General features: G+C 55.8%; 1 protein-coding gene across 4 annotated transcripts; it reads right to left on the bottom strand.

Annotated features, from left to right (window-relative positions):
• Positions 1 to 1,407: 1,407 nt before the first annotated feature.
• LOC141750428 (uncharacterized) lies at positions 1,408 to 12,586 on the bottom strand. Of its 4 annotated transcripts, none has more exons than XM_074605473.1 (14): positions 12,314 to 12,586; positions 11,813 to 11,869; positions 11,266 to 11,342; positions 10,530 to 10,695; positions 8,940 to 9,046; positions 8,309 to 8,440; positions 7,238 to 7,382; positions 6,747 to 6,977; positions 6,318 to 6,511; positions 5,330 to 5,457; positions 4,963 to 5,132; positions 2,965 to 3,120; positions 2,425 to 2,538; positions 1,408 to 1,597 (listed from the first exon to the last, which is right to left on the bottom strand). In XM_074605473.1, the coding sequence occupies exons 1-14, from the start codon at positions 12,410 to 12,412 to the stop codon at positions 1,556 to 1,558; spliced, it is 1,818 nt and encodes a 605-aa protein (XP_074461574.1). In that variant the 5' UTR covers positions 12,413 to 12,586; the 3' UTR covers positions 1,408 to 1,555. The 4 variants fall into 4 exon arrangements, with proteins under 4 accessions (XP_074461574.1, XP_074461570.1, XP_074461573.1 ...); XM_074605469.1 differs by having other exon boundaries at positions 2,965 to 3,117; positions 12,314 to 12,561; XM_074605472.1 differs by lacking the exon at positions 1,408 to 1,597 and having other exon boundaries at positions 2,965 to 3,117; positions 4,963 to 5,259; positions 12,314 to 12,561.
• Positions 12,587 to 14,380: the final 1,794 nt, after the last annotated feature.

The following is a 14,380-nucleotide window of genomic DNA, read 5'->3' on the forward strand; positions in this document are numbered from 1 at the left end:
GAGGCAGAGCCTTTGGACACTTCTCCTGCGGAGCGATGGGAGGAATTGGGACTGGTGGCTCGAGAGATTGTGGCGAGCACGTTGGGGAGCTTTGGGCAGCGTTTGGTCCTGAGGAGGTGTGCGGCTCCTGGGGCAAGGAGCCCCCGCGCAGCTCCACCAGGCGGACAATAAAACGTTTGCTCCCAGGGGGTGCCTTGTGCCTTCCTTCCTTCCTTCAGGCCAGGCCATACTGTGTCTGTCCGGGCATCTTCCCTGCAATGATTTCCCTCCTCTTCCTCCCTCCCACAGCCTGGGTCAGACGAAGACCCAGCTTTTGTCTCCTTTGGGAAGCTTTGTGGCCGGGCTATCAGAGGGACTGGCCCAGCTCTGTTGAGCCTGGGTTCTGGCGGTCCTTGTGTTGAGATCCTTTCTCCAGGGCTCTTTCTCCTCAGAGCAAGCAGCCCTGCACAAAACCCTTGTTCTCGCCCCTCCGGGGATGGACGGTGGCGTCTCCCCCTGGGGACCGCTCTGCCACATCGCCTTTGGGTCTCCTCGCTGCGCAGCGCGGAGGCAGGTCTATTGTGGAGGCCCAGAACGGTGCAGCGGAGCAGGTTCGAGCGGCCGGTGCCAGGGCTCACCCAAAGAGAGCTGCAGGCGGGGAATGGGAAAAACCAGGGCAGGAGGAGATGGCCCTAAATCAGGGTTCTTCACCCGCTGGGCAAAAACCAATCAACACACTGAGTCGAGATATTTGGCTTTATTTCAGTTCTGCAGAATCGGGTGCCGGGCGTTTAACAACAGCCAGCACACCACACGTTTCCGACAGTCCCAGGTTCACAGTGATAAGATACAGCCCATGAGTGAGCTACAGTTCCCTTACCAGCCCTCATCACACACGTGCATTCAAGTCCAAGTTTGGAACGGTTTGGGAGATCCCCCTAATTAGGCCAATTAAGGTTTAATTTCAGGAGTTCAGCTCAGGTTCCATCAAAGTTCTACTACAATTCTATACAAAGCGCTCCTGTAACTTTTTAACCATATTCTTTTGACATCCCTACTCTAACCTTTTCCTGACCCATGAATGTACCAAGCACTCTTTTTTTCCTTCAGAAACAGTACAAAATGGCTTTTATTACAAAAAGGTAAAAACCCCTCTCCCTTTTTCCTTCAGAAACAATACAAAATGGCTTTTATTACAAAAAGGTAAAAACCCCTCTCCCTTTTTCCTTCAGAAACAATACAAAACGGTTTTTAGTACAAAAACATAAAAACCCCTCTCCCTTTTTTCCTTCAGAAATAGTACAAAACGGTTTTTAGTACAAAAACGTAAAACCCCACTATCACTAGCACATGCTGCAAAATCTAAACAGAACAAATGCACCCCCCCTGCCCACAGGAAAACAAACACAGTCCAGGGAAGGGCCCAAGACGGGAACCCTGCGACGCTGCAGCTGCTCCGCGGCAGGACAAGGTTCAGCGCAGCTCCCGAGTCTCTGCCATCGGAGCAGCAGCTTTGGCCTTCAAGGTCTTGAAGTTCCTGGCCGGTCTTTGCACAGCACGCAATCCAGTCCCGCTTCTATTTTCGCTCTTGCGCCAGCTGCGTCTGCAGAAGGGACACCTGAAAGAGGCCAAAGGCCGAGCTCAGACAAGCCCACGCTGGTAGGACCAGCCCTAGCTCCACGGTACCGGCTCTCGGGGAAGACGCACCCTCTAACGCCAGCCCCGACAAACACTTGCTCTTCGGGGAATGGAAGTCGCAGGTTCCCAGAGTCACCCTGGCCTCACCTCACACTATCAACAAGTTGACTTTCTCTCTGGCTTACCATTCACACGTACAACCCCGAGACATCCCATGGATATGAGAGAGAGAGGTTCCTACAGGATTAAGTCACCCAACTCCCCTTTCCAAGAGAGAGACTGGGGCTACTGCCACCTTACTGCCACAGGCTTTTTCCTCAGCAGGAGAGTTACTGGTGACACAAGGCACTGAGGAACTCTTCTGTTCTCATCTGCCTTAAAAACGTGACAGCTGGCGCGTGAAAAGGGAAAATGGGAAAGCTCAACAAGACGAGCAAGGCTCAAGGGGAACGTCCTTAGACTATTCTCTATTTCCCATCCATTCCGTTTTCTGAGTTTCCTCCAATCCCTCTCCCACCCTGCCTGACCCACAGGCACCACAGAGACCAGACCTCGGTGAACGATGCTGTCTGGCCATGGCCAAGGGACGCGTCTGACTGGGTATTCCCACTGCCTGCCCATCTCCCTTCCCCATGGCCAAACAAAACTCGGGCCACAGCATCGTGCAGAGCTGTGCCCACCAGCACAGCCACAGCGGCTTTGGATGAGAGCTTTCCTGCTCCTCAGCCGGTCTATACTGGGGGGCTGCTGCCATCGTTCCTCCATCTGGCCAGAGTCTCCTCCCACCAAGTAAGATCCTGGTCTCACCTGCTGAGACGCCAGCATCTTGTGCTGGTCAGACTCGGAGACAGAAAATCCGCCTGCATCTGGCAGCGCACGACCTCTGCAATATCTCCTCAGTCGCCTCCGTTCACGTTCCACCTGCACGTTGGATAGGAGAAAGGGTCACAGAAGCCTGCCACCAAACAAGGAGCAAAAGGACCTCTGGGCATCACGGCAAGGAGATGGCTGCTCAGGGACTGTGAATTGCACCACAGAACGCTGGGGCCAAAAAGCACTCCAAGTAGCCCACGGAAGAGAGCGAGCAGGAGGAAAGAGTTCCTGACACAAGAGTGTCCAATGGGTGTGTATGGGGACACTGGGGCAAGAAGGGTGGTACCGCAGTGAACGTGCATTTGCGAAGGCAACGGGGTGCCAGAAGAGAGAGAAAAGACAAAAGTGTGTGGCCACAGGGCACAGTGGGAGAGGGAAGGAAACAAGCCGAGGACTCCACAGTGCTGCCTCTGGGAATGCGGTGTCTTCCAGAGGACCGTGATGCTGCGCAGAGGCAGCGAAAGCCTGGTCTACCTCCTCCAGAGTCCTCCTGAGCTCAGCACTGTATTGCTTCAGCTCCGTCTTCTCCCGGTCCAGCCTTGCAACTGCTCGCTGCAGACGTTCCAGCCGCTGCGACAGGAGTCTCTTCTCCGAGAGCCAGGACAGCCGCTGCCCTTCTGCAATCGCCTGCTGGGCATTCAGAGAGCAGATGATGGGAGTGGTGCCACAGAAAGGAGAGAAGGGCCAGAGTCAACACATCGCGGAGAGCGACCATGGAGGAAAGGACAGTGCTACGTCCCTTCTCCTCCTCCTCCCGGTCCACAGCCCAAAACAACACTCTCCCTTCCCAGGGGCCCTCCTCCACATCACCTCGGAGAAATCCCTGCGCCAAAAGAACACCCTGAAAGCGCAATGAAGCCTTCAACCTCACCAGCCAACGGTACCATTTCCATTCTCTCTAATACCCTGGGAAAGCTGGACCTCAGGAGTCTCCATCTCTGAAAGCATCCTCTAAGCACCATCAGCGTCGCTGCTGTTCAGCCATCCTCACAAAATTCTGCTACGTTTAGTACATTCGCTTGGTCAACTGTGCCCTTTCCTTTCCATGCCAAATCCCAACCGCCACACATTGCTTAATCTTGCCTAGATAGGAGAGAACCAATCACCCACGCACAGCTCTTGGACTCGCATTAATTTTAACGGCAAGCTGCGTAGTTCTTTCATTACTTCTGGGCTTGACAGAAAGCGTTTGAGCAGCTGAATGGTGAATTACTAGCAAACATTGTCTTCTCGGCCCAAGCACAAACACAGGCTGGGCAGAGAATGGATTGAGAGAGCCCTGAGCAGAAGGACTTGGGGGTGATGGTCCATGAGAGCCGGCAACGTGCACTTGCAGCCCAGAAAGCCCCCCGTATCCTGGGCTGCATCCCCAGTAGCGTGGCCAGCAGAGCGAGGGAGGGGATTCTGCCCCTCTGCTCTGCTCTGGGGAGAACCCCTGCAGTGCTGCCTCCAGCTCTGGGGCCATGAATATCAGCACACGGACCTGTCGGAGCGGGGACAGAGGAGGCCACAGAGATGCTGCGAGGGCTGGAGCCCCTCTGCTGTGAGGACAGGCTGAGAGAGCTGGGGGGGTTCAGCCTGGAGAAGAGAAGGCCCCGGGGAGACCTTAGAGCCCCTTCCAGTCCCTAAAGGGGCTCAGGGGGGAACGGTTTTAGACTGAAAGAAGGGAGACTGAGATGAGATATTAGGAAGAAATTCTTTGCTGTGCGAGCGGTGAGACACTGGCCCAGGTTGCCCGGAGAAGCTGTGGCTGGCCCATCCCGGGAGGGGTTCAAGGCCAGGTTGGACGGGGCTTGGAGCAACCTGGTCTAGTGGGAGGTGTCCCACTGGCATGGGGGTAGGAACTAGAAGATCTTTAAGGTCTCTTCCAACCCAAACCATTCAGTCATTTGATGAAGTCTCAGCCAAGCTCCTCAGAACAGCGTAGGCTCACAGCCTCCATTTTCACAGCTCGGCTCCCTTTTCATCAAGGAAAAGGTGCAGACGGACTGCAGGGTCAGAAAGGGACCAGACCCTCGTGCCCTCCTCACAAGACAGGCCGCGAACGCCAGTACCAGGAACAAGGGGCCTGTTCCGTCTGCTCCAATACCTCTGTCAGCCGCCAAAGGACAGAAAGGAAGGAACAAGGTTCCCCCGCCTGCAGCTGGCAGCAGCGTTAGGAGTCTACTCCATGGCGGGCGGGAGGCTGCTAAGATCCCAGCCCTTTGCTGCCATGCTTTGGCTGGGGACCACCCAACCTTCTGTTGAACTCCTCTTACACCCACACGCAACCCGTGCCTGCATTTACTGTCCCACCAGAGTCCTGGGGGTCTCCACGCTCCTTCAAGGACGAGCCACTGGCTCTGCTGCCTGGCCCGGCACCGTGTCGCCCGGGACAGACCACTGCTGCCATTTCACACGCTCAGCCTGTTCTTCTCCTCAAGCCAGCCCACAAAGCTTGCTTGAAGGATTCAGAAGCATAGTGTTTCCTACCACGTCTTGCAGGAGCTTGTTTATCTCCCCTTGGTGGTCGGCCTCCCGAACTTTGAGGGTGTCGGTATGCTGCTCTTCTTTCTGCAGGAGCTCTTGCGCCATGTTTTGCCGTTCCTGCTTCAGGAGAGACCTCTCTGCTTCCAGCTCCCACTGAAGGCACTTCACTTCCCCTGCAAACACGACAAATGGCAAGAGTCAGAGGCTGCACAAACAGCGCCTCTGACTTTACTGACCTTACGCCCTTTGAGTTTCCGTGGAGGAGGGGTCTGTCTCCAGCTCCTTCACTCCTCAGAAGCACTGCGGACACAGAGCTGCTTTCATACCACCTTCCCCGGGCATGGGGTCACCAGAAACGGGAGGCTCTCACCTTGGATCACCTCCTTGGCCTGCGCCACCGCGTGAAGCTGGGTTTCAAGATGACTCCTGGTGATCTCCAGCTCAGACAAGTGCTGCTGAGCCTCCAACAGGCTGCATTCCACGGTCTCCTTCCCTGACCTGCAAAGCGTGAATACAGAGAGAAAGGAGCTGCTTGCTCCTGACACCCAACAGGGAGTTGTTCCAGGAAGAAGTGGTGCAAGATCCCTACCCCTGCCTACGGAAAAAGGCTCGCGTGGAAACTCCTGCACAGAGAGCCTATTTCTGCCCTTTAAAATAGCAATGCGGGCCCCTGCGAGGGAATGGCCAGGCTTCCCGTGTCACCTGGCAGGGCACAGAAAGCCCAGCCAAATTGGACTGCAATAGCCAAATCTTCACTTGCTGGGGTCTGATCCACGACACACGGGTAGCTGCGCCCACCAAGCCTGTGCCAGCAAGCAAAACTTGGATGGACAACGGAGGATGTATCTTCAAGGAGGAGAACAAGCACACAGTCCCGATTACACCAGTCTCTGGCAGGCCAAAGTAACTATGTCCATTTTAACAGACATCAGTGATGGGCAGGAACCCCTGAAGGCTGGCGACAATTCAAGAGAGGTTTCCCTGCTGCTGGTGTCACCAGCTCTAGCTCCTGCACCATACTAACACGAGTTAGCTTAGTTTAATTATGTGTGGTTTAATCATGGCTCCATTGAGAGCCCACTCGGCTGGCTGTGGACGTCACAGAGGAACACGTAAGGGGGCATAAACATGAGCTCAACGCTCAGGACAGCTTTGCCAGCTTCAGCTGTCAGAAAAATAACCTTCAAATCAAGGTAGACTTTGTTTTTTTTTGCTTGAAATTCTTCCGTTTTCTGTCCATGGAAGCGAAAACATGTGAAAAGCACAGAGGATGCAATCAATCCCCATGTAACCATTGTCACCTTTACCATTACAGACATTAAAGAACGTCCTGCCCAGGGTCTCCTCCCTGCCCTTACCTGGCCTCTGCCAGCTGCTCCGAAAGGCCTTGTCTCTCCCGCTCCATGGCTGCCAGTCGCACCTCCAGGGCAGCCTTCTCCCGCACCAGCAATTCCTTCTCTGCGCACACCTCGGCCAGTGCGTGCCCTTGGCGAGAGGACTCCTGGCGCAACTGCTCCAGGCCACTGCGAGACGACTCTTGCTGGCGGGAAACCTGAAAGCGGGACAAAATGCAGTGAGAGTCCTTGCGTGCAGCCCTGGCTTTTGCCCCAGACAAAGGCTCCAGAGCTACACAGTTTGCTGCTTTTGCCACCTGGGAGAACAGTAGAGTCGTGGATGCAGTCCTCTCTCTGCAACTTACCAGAAGCCAAAAAGGAGGCCAACACGCACAGCTTCAGCCAGCCAAGCAGCCACATGCCCACCCAGAAGCACCAGGTCTTTGGTCTCACCTCAAGGAGTTTCTCTTGGGCTTCTTCCTTCTCCTCTGCCAGGACCCCCAGCTCTACCCGCAGCTCCTCTTGTTGCTCCTCTGCTTTCTTCAGCAGCTGCTCCAGGTGGGCTTTCTCTGCACAGAGCTCTTTGGTTGTTCTTTTACACAAGCTCAGCTTCTCCTGGGCAGAGATCTTTGCTCTCTCCATCTCATCCACTTTACACAAGAGAGCGTCATTCTCTCCCTCCAGCTGCAATCACAGAAGCACAGAGGAAATTAAATACAGCAAGACTTACTCTGAAGAAGAGGAGAGCAGCAAATCCACATCCCCTGCGTCTCGCTGACATACTCCCAGCTCAGCGCGCCCAATAAGCACGTGCGGACAAACTACCCCAAAGAGCCTGCGTGGTCTCATCACCATTTCCCAAGGAGGAGAACAGCACGTTCCCTGGCGTCTACTGACACGAAAAAAGCATCTGTGCTGGTCTTGCTACCACAAGGTGACCATACCTTCTCCAGGGCCACTCTAAGCTCATGCTTCTCTTCCTTCAGCACATCCCTCTCAAGGTGCGATTCCTCCAGCGCCTCTCTCGCAACTAACAACTCATGCTGTAACAAGCAGTGTTTGTCTTCAAGTGCCACTAAGTCCTTCAGTCTGTGAGAAGGGGAAAGACAAACAACTTGTCAACGTAAAAACATTCTCCTTTCCAAAACCAGGAGCACATACTGTGTCCCAGCTATGGCAGTTGGAATGACTTCCAACGGCTTTGTACCTACACCTAAACACCACCGGCATTTCCTGACTAGAGCTGCATCACTCTTTCTCATGGATGAAACGTTCGTCACTGAGAAAGTAAATCAAGCTTCCAGACATCACAGAACGTTTCCAAAACGTTCAGGTACTCGCAACAGCTTCCTGCCTCTTAGTTCTCTCTCTCCTCTTTCATACGTTGGATACAAGCCTTGCACAAGTTCTTCTTGGGCTAAAACAGACTTTGAAAGTCCAGACTACGACTCCCACAATTACTTTTGCCTTCTGCAGTGAATGAATCAAAGGCCCTGCAAGCTCTCTGGGGAGACGGCTATGAATGTCCAATCCAATGACCATGGGATCACAGGAGGGTCCAGGTTAATACGCTGCATGTTGCAAAATGGCCCCTCTTGCCCCAAAGGCCTTCTGCACTCAGTCTGGCAAGGAACTGTCAGCACAGAGGTGCTACAGTGCTTAGGATGGTGCTGGGCAAATTCCTGCCAACTCCTCTAGCACCGCCCCGGGGAGCAAAAGGGCTGGACCAGAGACAGAGCTCTCTTTAGGCTGCTCTCGCTTGCTCACCAAGAACCAGTTCACAGCAAAAGCACTGGAATACGCCACCTCTTTGCCAGTCTGGTCTTACCCAGAGGAGCTTCTGGCAGTCAGACGATTTTTGCCGTCCTTTCTGTTGAAGGCAACCGTTTGACTCGGGACAGAAACAAGGCTGTGCAGAACGGGCGTGTTTGCAATGCGAACACAGCCCATCTATGAACGCAAGAGGCAGCCCCAGAAGAGAATGGTGGTAACAGCAAAGTTTAAAACACCTTTACCTGTCCTGAAGCTCCTTCTTCTCCAGCTCCCCCTTGGCTTGGAAGGACATCACGCTGCAGTTTAGACGGGAGCAGTTTGCCATTACAGACCCAGAAAGCCTCATTTGCTCTGCCTTCAGCTCTGACAAATCTCTGCAGAAGAACAAAGGAAGAGCCAACGTTCACACCACCAGCTCTATCAGCTGACTCGCTTCTCACGCACGTAATCACGCAAAGAGGAAAAGCTGGCAGGAAAGATGACATCTCGGCTGGGGACAAATCATTCCCCTGACACTCTGGGGTCAGGACACACCTTGGCGAGCGACTGCTCAGAGGCTCACGACAACAGCCACATAATAAACTTTTCAGGAAGGTGGAGGAAGAATAAGCCTAAAACGGCGTAACAGCAAAAGCACAAAGAACACAAGAACCAAGGCACGCTCGACGCCTTAAGGAAGGTTCATAATCCAGGAAGATAAACGGCTGACAGTAACCCAGAGTTTGAAATCACTTGCCGACACCAGCAGCAGACACTATCACGGCTACGCTGTTCTTGTTTGTGTAGGAGGCAACTCTGAGAAAGGAACCTCAGAGAGGTGTGAAGGGAAGGTACATTTTTGCTGCAAGAGATGGGGCCTCAACTTCTACTCACCGGTTCGTGGCAGCCTTCATTTCCAGGAAATGACGGCGGAAGGTGACCATCTGATGCCACAGACCGAGCAGACGGTCACGGTCACCCCTGAAGTAGTTCTCATAGAGCTAAAGATGCAAAGACAAAAAGAAATGCCAGTTCAGCCTCCGCCATCACTGTACGAGTCTTTCCGCTGGCAGAGAGCACAACCACCATCGCCAGCTCTCCTTGAATAACTATTCCGACAGGGCACCAAGGACTGAAGAGGCACCGCAGAAGCAGCCCCAGCAGACCTGCCACCTGCCTTCAAAGAAGGCAACATCCACCCTTCTCCTGCGGGAGGGGACATCAGCAAAGCAAGCTGACCCCGAGTCAGCACCTCGCCTTGCAGAGCTGTCTCACACTCTTGGTGGAGGAAGACAAAGACAAGCCCCTCCAAGACCACTGTCCCATTTGCTAGCGGTGACGGAGGCCTGTCTTGTCCTTCCCTTGGCTACTCTGAATCTCAAAACACACAGACCTCTCTGCTCTCACGGCTCTAGACGGAGATTTAAGAACCATCAAAAAGACGAGCGCTCCTGTGTCACTGCCCTACAGCGTCCAGCAGCAGCAAGCATTTGCCTTTAGGACCGAGCAGCACGGCCACAGCAGGTGGGCCTCTTCCATCACCACGATTTGCAGACACTCCTCCATCTCCCACCCCTGCCACGCTGAGCTCCCCCTCCCACGCACCAACTTGATCTTTGGCTCCCATAACCCTGCCCAAGCGATAACCACCCCTGGAGGTCAGCATGGGTGCATCTCGTCGCGATGGCGGCATCCGGGGCTCACAGGGGGTCTCAGGGAGACGCATAACACCACAACAGCCAAGGGGTGACGTGAGCAATGCGCCCACCTCACCGCAATCCTGGTACTGTGGTCAATGTGCAAATTCGACTGGAAGTCGTCATCTTCCCCCCATAAATAGTCAAGAGCCCAAGGGCATTTGGAGCTCTCCTGCTCGGCAGCGGGCTGCGGCCAGGATCTCCCCGTGAGCAGGGACGCTGCTCAGGATTACTCCTCCAGGTTAAGAGATTCCTGGCTGCAACAGATCCTCGCTAAATTGCTTTAGAGCATGCTGAACTTTGACATTCTGTGATAGAAAGCATTGCTTGTGCACATAGAATCCTTTAGCCATAAACCATTGACCAAGTCTGCGACTAGGATTGGGTCCAGCCGCACCCAGACTCCTCTCTCAGAAGGCCTTTAGAAAGCCAGGGGTCCTTTCTGAACCTTGACTCAACGGGAGGGTCTCCCTGACAGCTCTCTCTGACCCCGTCCTCTGTGCAGGAAAAAAACAAGTGGACCTTGCTATAGCACCCCCTTAAAACTGTCGCATCTACTGTCGACTTGGTCAAATCATTGGTTTATATCAATAAATATATTGCTGCTTCTCTCTTAGGGGTGAAGTCTATCGCTCCATCCGCGACAACCCCTCTCTTCTGCTCGTCAACACCAACACATCCTCAGCAGAGCCACAACCTTCTCACAGCAAGTTCTCTGGGCCAGAAACAAAATGCGTTCTCATGCCACGCTGGCACCACCTCTGACATTCCCGCAGCTGAGCCTCACCTCACGTTCCTGGCGCCATTCGCGCTCCTTCGCTTCCAGCTCCTCCCGCGCCCTCATCCAATCCACCGTCAGCTTTCCAACATCTTCTTTGAGGGCTGAATTCACCTCTTTCGCTTTCTCCAGGTGCTCCCGCAGCAGACTGTTTGCTTCGGCCAGATCCTCGCACCTTGGAAAGGGAGGAACAGCCATGAGGTCACTGAACAACCCCTATCCACAAGCACCATCCCCGGGATTTCCCGGCTCCCCCAACACTGACTTTCTTCTCAAACTGAGAGGCAGGAAAAGCGCTTTCTAGGGTGAACTAAGATCTCTCGCCGATGGCCAACTCATTTGCTTCTCCTTGCTTTAAGCCTTCCATTTCCACCTACAGGTTGGGTTTCTCCTTCCTCTTCAACTCGGACGATGCCCACGGCTGGGCCTCCCCTTCGTGCTGCCTCATCACTGGACGCATCACCCTTCTCTAGCGTTGCCCCCAGTCCCTCACCTACTGCACCAGGGCAGCGTTTAGGCTGGAAAGGGACCCTTGGAGCTCACCCACAGGAACGCCCCGCTCCAAACAGAAGCATTCAGCACACACCACTATTACTGCCCCACAGAACAGGTGGTGCACCTCTCTCCTTTCCAAAGGGCTTGCCCCAACACTTCCCTTGCGGAGACTGACTACCACTGACAGGTTTTCCCTCCCTGCCGTGAGCATCCAGGATACTGAGTAGGAGGGAACGCTTCTTCCTTGTACCTTTGCTGCTCCTCTTTCACCTGAAGCAGGGCTTTCTCCAGGGCCTCTGTGCCTTCCCACCTGCCTGGGAGGCATCCCTGAAGAAGAAAGCAAATAGTTAGTCCAATTCTTCCACCTGAAGCCCAGGAATGCTCTCCTACGCTCCCACCCTTTCTTTCCTAGATCTGCTTTAGCCGGGAAGCAGAACGAAAAGCACAGAGACAGCTCTCTCTGCCCGACGCCAGCATTCTCGCCTTCCAAAACACTGTCTGTCCACCCATTCCATTTCAGAGACAGCCCTAGAACAGGCAGCAAAGCCCTCGCCCGAGACCCAGGACAAAACGTTCCCCGCCAATAAAGCACCCCTGCACACAACTCAAATCCTGCATTTCTGGGACTGCTGGCTGCTCTAAGAGCGGCAACTGGGCAGAACACGGGCGGGCAAACTCGCAGCGCTTCTTGAAACCCTCCGCGAGCACAATCTTGCTTTCCCCTGTCATGGCCCGGGGAGCTTTTTCGCTCCCGAACGCTCCGGCCGCTCTCTTCAGTTCGCGCCCTGCGCACTCACCGCTCCTGCTTCCAGCTGCTGCTCCAGCTCTCGGCAGCGGGTCCGGTACTGCAGGACCTGGGCGCAGACACGGCATGAAGATGAGCGACTGCAGCCGGGGACGGACCCGGCTCCTCCGGCACCGGCTTTTCTCTCGCTCTCCGCAGCCCGAGCTCAGCCCGCGCCACGGCGCTGCCGCTACAACACCGAGTCCCTTCGGGACCGGGAAGCTTCGCTTCCCCCGAGCCCGGCCAAGCCCCGGCGAGCGGCTCGGGGGTGACCGCGGACGGGACGGGACGGGCGGGGCGGCTCCCGGGGCCTCCCTCCCTCCCTCCCTCCCCCGAGCTCCGGGCTCGGCGCCGTCCCGCCCGCGGCAGCGCAGGGCAGGGCCCGGGCAGGACCCCGCCGGGGCCGCGCCTTCGCCCCCCGAGGGCTCCGCCGCCGAGTCCCGTCCGCGGACGGCGCGGGCACCCCGGCCCGGCCTCGGGGAGCTCCCCCCGGGCAGGCGCCCCCGCTCCTCACCTTCGCCTGCAGCTTCCGCACCAGCACCGCTTGCCGGTGCCGCGCCTCCTGCGAGCTCTGCAGCCGGCGCTGCAGGGAGGCCGGGCCCGGCGCCGCCATGCCCCCGCTCGCCGGCCGGGCTCCGCCGCCTGACGGGCGCCGCCGGGAGCCGCGGGGCGGGAGGGACGGGCTCGCTCGGGGCCGCTCTGCGGCGGCGCTTTCCTGCGGGCTGCGGGGCTGCCGCGGGGGAAGAGGCCGCTCCGGCCGCGGTTCGCTCCGGCCGGCTCCGCTCGGAGACCGTTACCGGCCCCGGCCGACGCTGGGGGCGGGAGCGGGGGGAAACGGTCCCCGCGAGCCGCGTGTCGGGGGGGCCCCGAGACGGCGGGCGAGAGCCGGGGCCGCGGGGACGGGCCGTCGCCCGGGGAAGGCGGCGGCAGCGCCGGAGCCTCTGCCGGAGGCTCCGGCTTCGGCCTGGGCTGCCGCGGGAGCGGGGGGCCCGGCCCGCAGCGAAACCCCGACGTGGCCGGGGGGAGCTCCCGGACCTTGTCCTCCCCGACGGGCGGCGCGAAGGGCCCGGGCCGCCAGCAGGGAACGGGGAAGCCGGGGCGGGAGGGAAAGCTTCCGAGTTCCAGGGCAAGGGACCCCGGGAATAAAGCGCTATTTCATGGGCTCAGGAGGAAACACGACAAACGGGGCTCAGCCCCCTTTGCCCCCCAGCCTCCTCTGTCCTGGGAATTCACTTATTCGCCACTCAAGTCATGAGCTTGCATAACTTACAGCCCTTAAGTCGGGCACTTGCAAGCAAACAAAAGAGAATTAGTTCCCTAGTGAGAGTGCTCATCCTTCCCCTTCCATCACGGTGCGGGCGTCCCCTGTGTCACCCCGGGAAGCACGAAAGCCTGAGCGGGCCGGCTGCTGCTGCATCCTGGGTCTAAAGTAGACCCAGTCAGGACGTTGTGACTGATACAGGACCCGTTACGCAACATTTTAAATACTTCTTGTCCCCAGGCATTAAATTTGCAATGCCACAACCTGTGAATAGAGAAAGGCTGCCAAGGGACACAGCAGCGAGAGCACTATCACCACACTCCCGCGACAACGGGAGAAATCCTCGTACCTCCCCCTCATTCAGCTCTTGCTTTAGTTTAGCCCTTCAGCTTCAACAACAGAAAGCTACATCCAAGTGACACAAACCAACAAATTCCCTTTATGCTGACACACAGAATGACGCTGTCTCCCAGAAAAGGGAGTCAGGAGATCATGTTTTGGAAAGGAGAAGTCAGGACAGTATTCCTGTTAGACTGCAACACTTTGCCAGAATCCTTTCTGGTTTGTATCGAAGAGCAAGGGTGAGCCATAACAGGTAGAAAGGGTAGAGGAGAGGGTCACGTAGCCAAGGGCCACTTCCTACAACTTGTAACCGATAAGTCAGCTACAATATATTTCTCAGGTATGCATGAACACACACAAAGTGCCTGCAGTAAGGGGCACGTTTAGGCTTAAAGGCTTGAGTCGCCGGAACCTTCCCTGGGGAGAGGCTCTTTCCTCTAACCAGGTCATGCCATTTGTCAGCCCGCTGTGATTTAAAGATACAACCAAAGCCAAGTTTGGCCAGAACAGCTGCTTCCTTTCTAGTCGTAAAAGACCATTAACTTGGGAGCTTTATTCCTGAAACGCATCCATGAGTCCTTGTCATGATTTCAGAGGGACTAGGCAAAGATTTGCCCCGCAAAAGTAGCCAGTATAAAAGCAGTCGGACTGATCTGCACGTTTCATAGACTTGCGTGCCTTAAACGTGTTTAAGATTTAACCTTAAGGTGTTTCAGTTTTAAACACCTTTAAGGTGTTTAAATGCTCGTCAGCTGTCCCTTGTTCCCGTGAAAGCGAAACCAGGCATACAGTGATGGCAGGACGACCAGAGCATCCACCCAAGAAAGGCAGAAGAGCATCTTACCGTGTCTCTCGGCCCCTGGAGTCACGCGATTGCCACCTTTATCCAACCGCTGCTTAAACAGGTTGTGCTCTACATCCAGCTGCTGCTCTCCTGCTCCTTCCATGGCTTCGATGCTCAAATCTGAAAGCAGTGAG

This window comes from Larus michahellis, chromosome 12 (genome assembly GCF_964199755.1).
Source record: "Larus michahellis chromosome 12, bLarMic1.1, whole genome shotgun sequence".
Taxonomy (NCBI): Eukaryota; Metazoa; Chordata; class Aves; order Charadriiformes; family Laridae; genus Larus; species Larus michahellis.

What these genes read in the sequence shown, in the direction of transcription:
- LOC141750428 (XM_074605473.1), bottom strand. Translation starts at nt 12,412, where the DNA reads ATGGCGGCGCCGGGCCCGGCCTCCCTGCAGCGCCGGCTGCAGAGCTCG. An exon ending in TTAGAGTGGCCCTGGAGAAG is followed by an intron (nt 6,978 to 7,237) that starts GTATGGTCACCT and finishes CTGTGATTGCAG; the next exon opens with CTGGAGGGAGAGAATGACGC. An exon ending in TCAGGAGGACTCTGGAGGAG is followed by an intron (nt 2,539 to 2,964) that starts GTAGACCAGGCT and finishes TCCAACGTGCAG; the next exon opens with GTGGAACGTGAACGGAGGCG.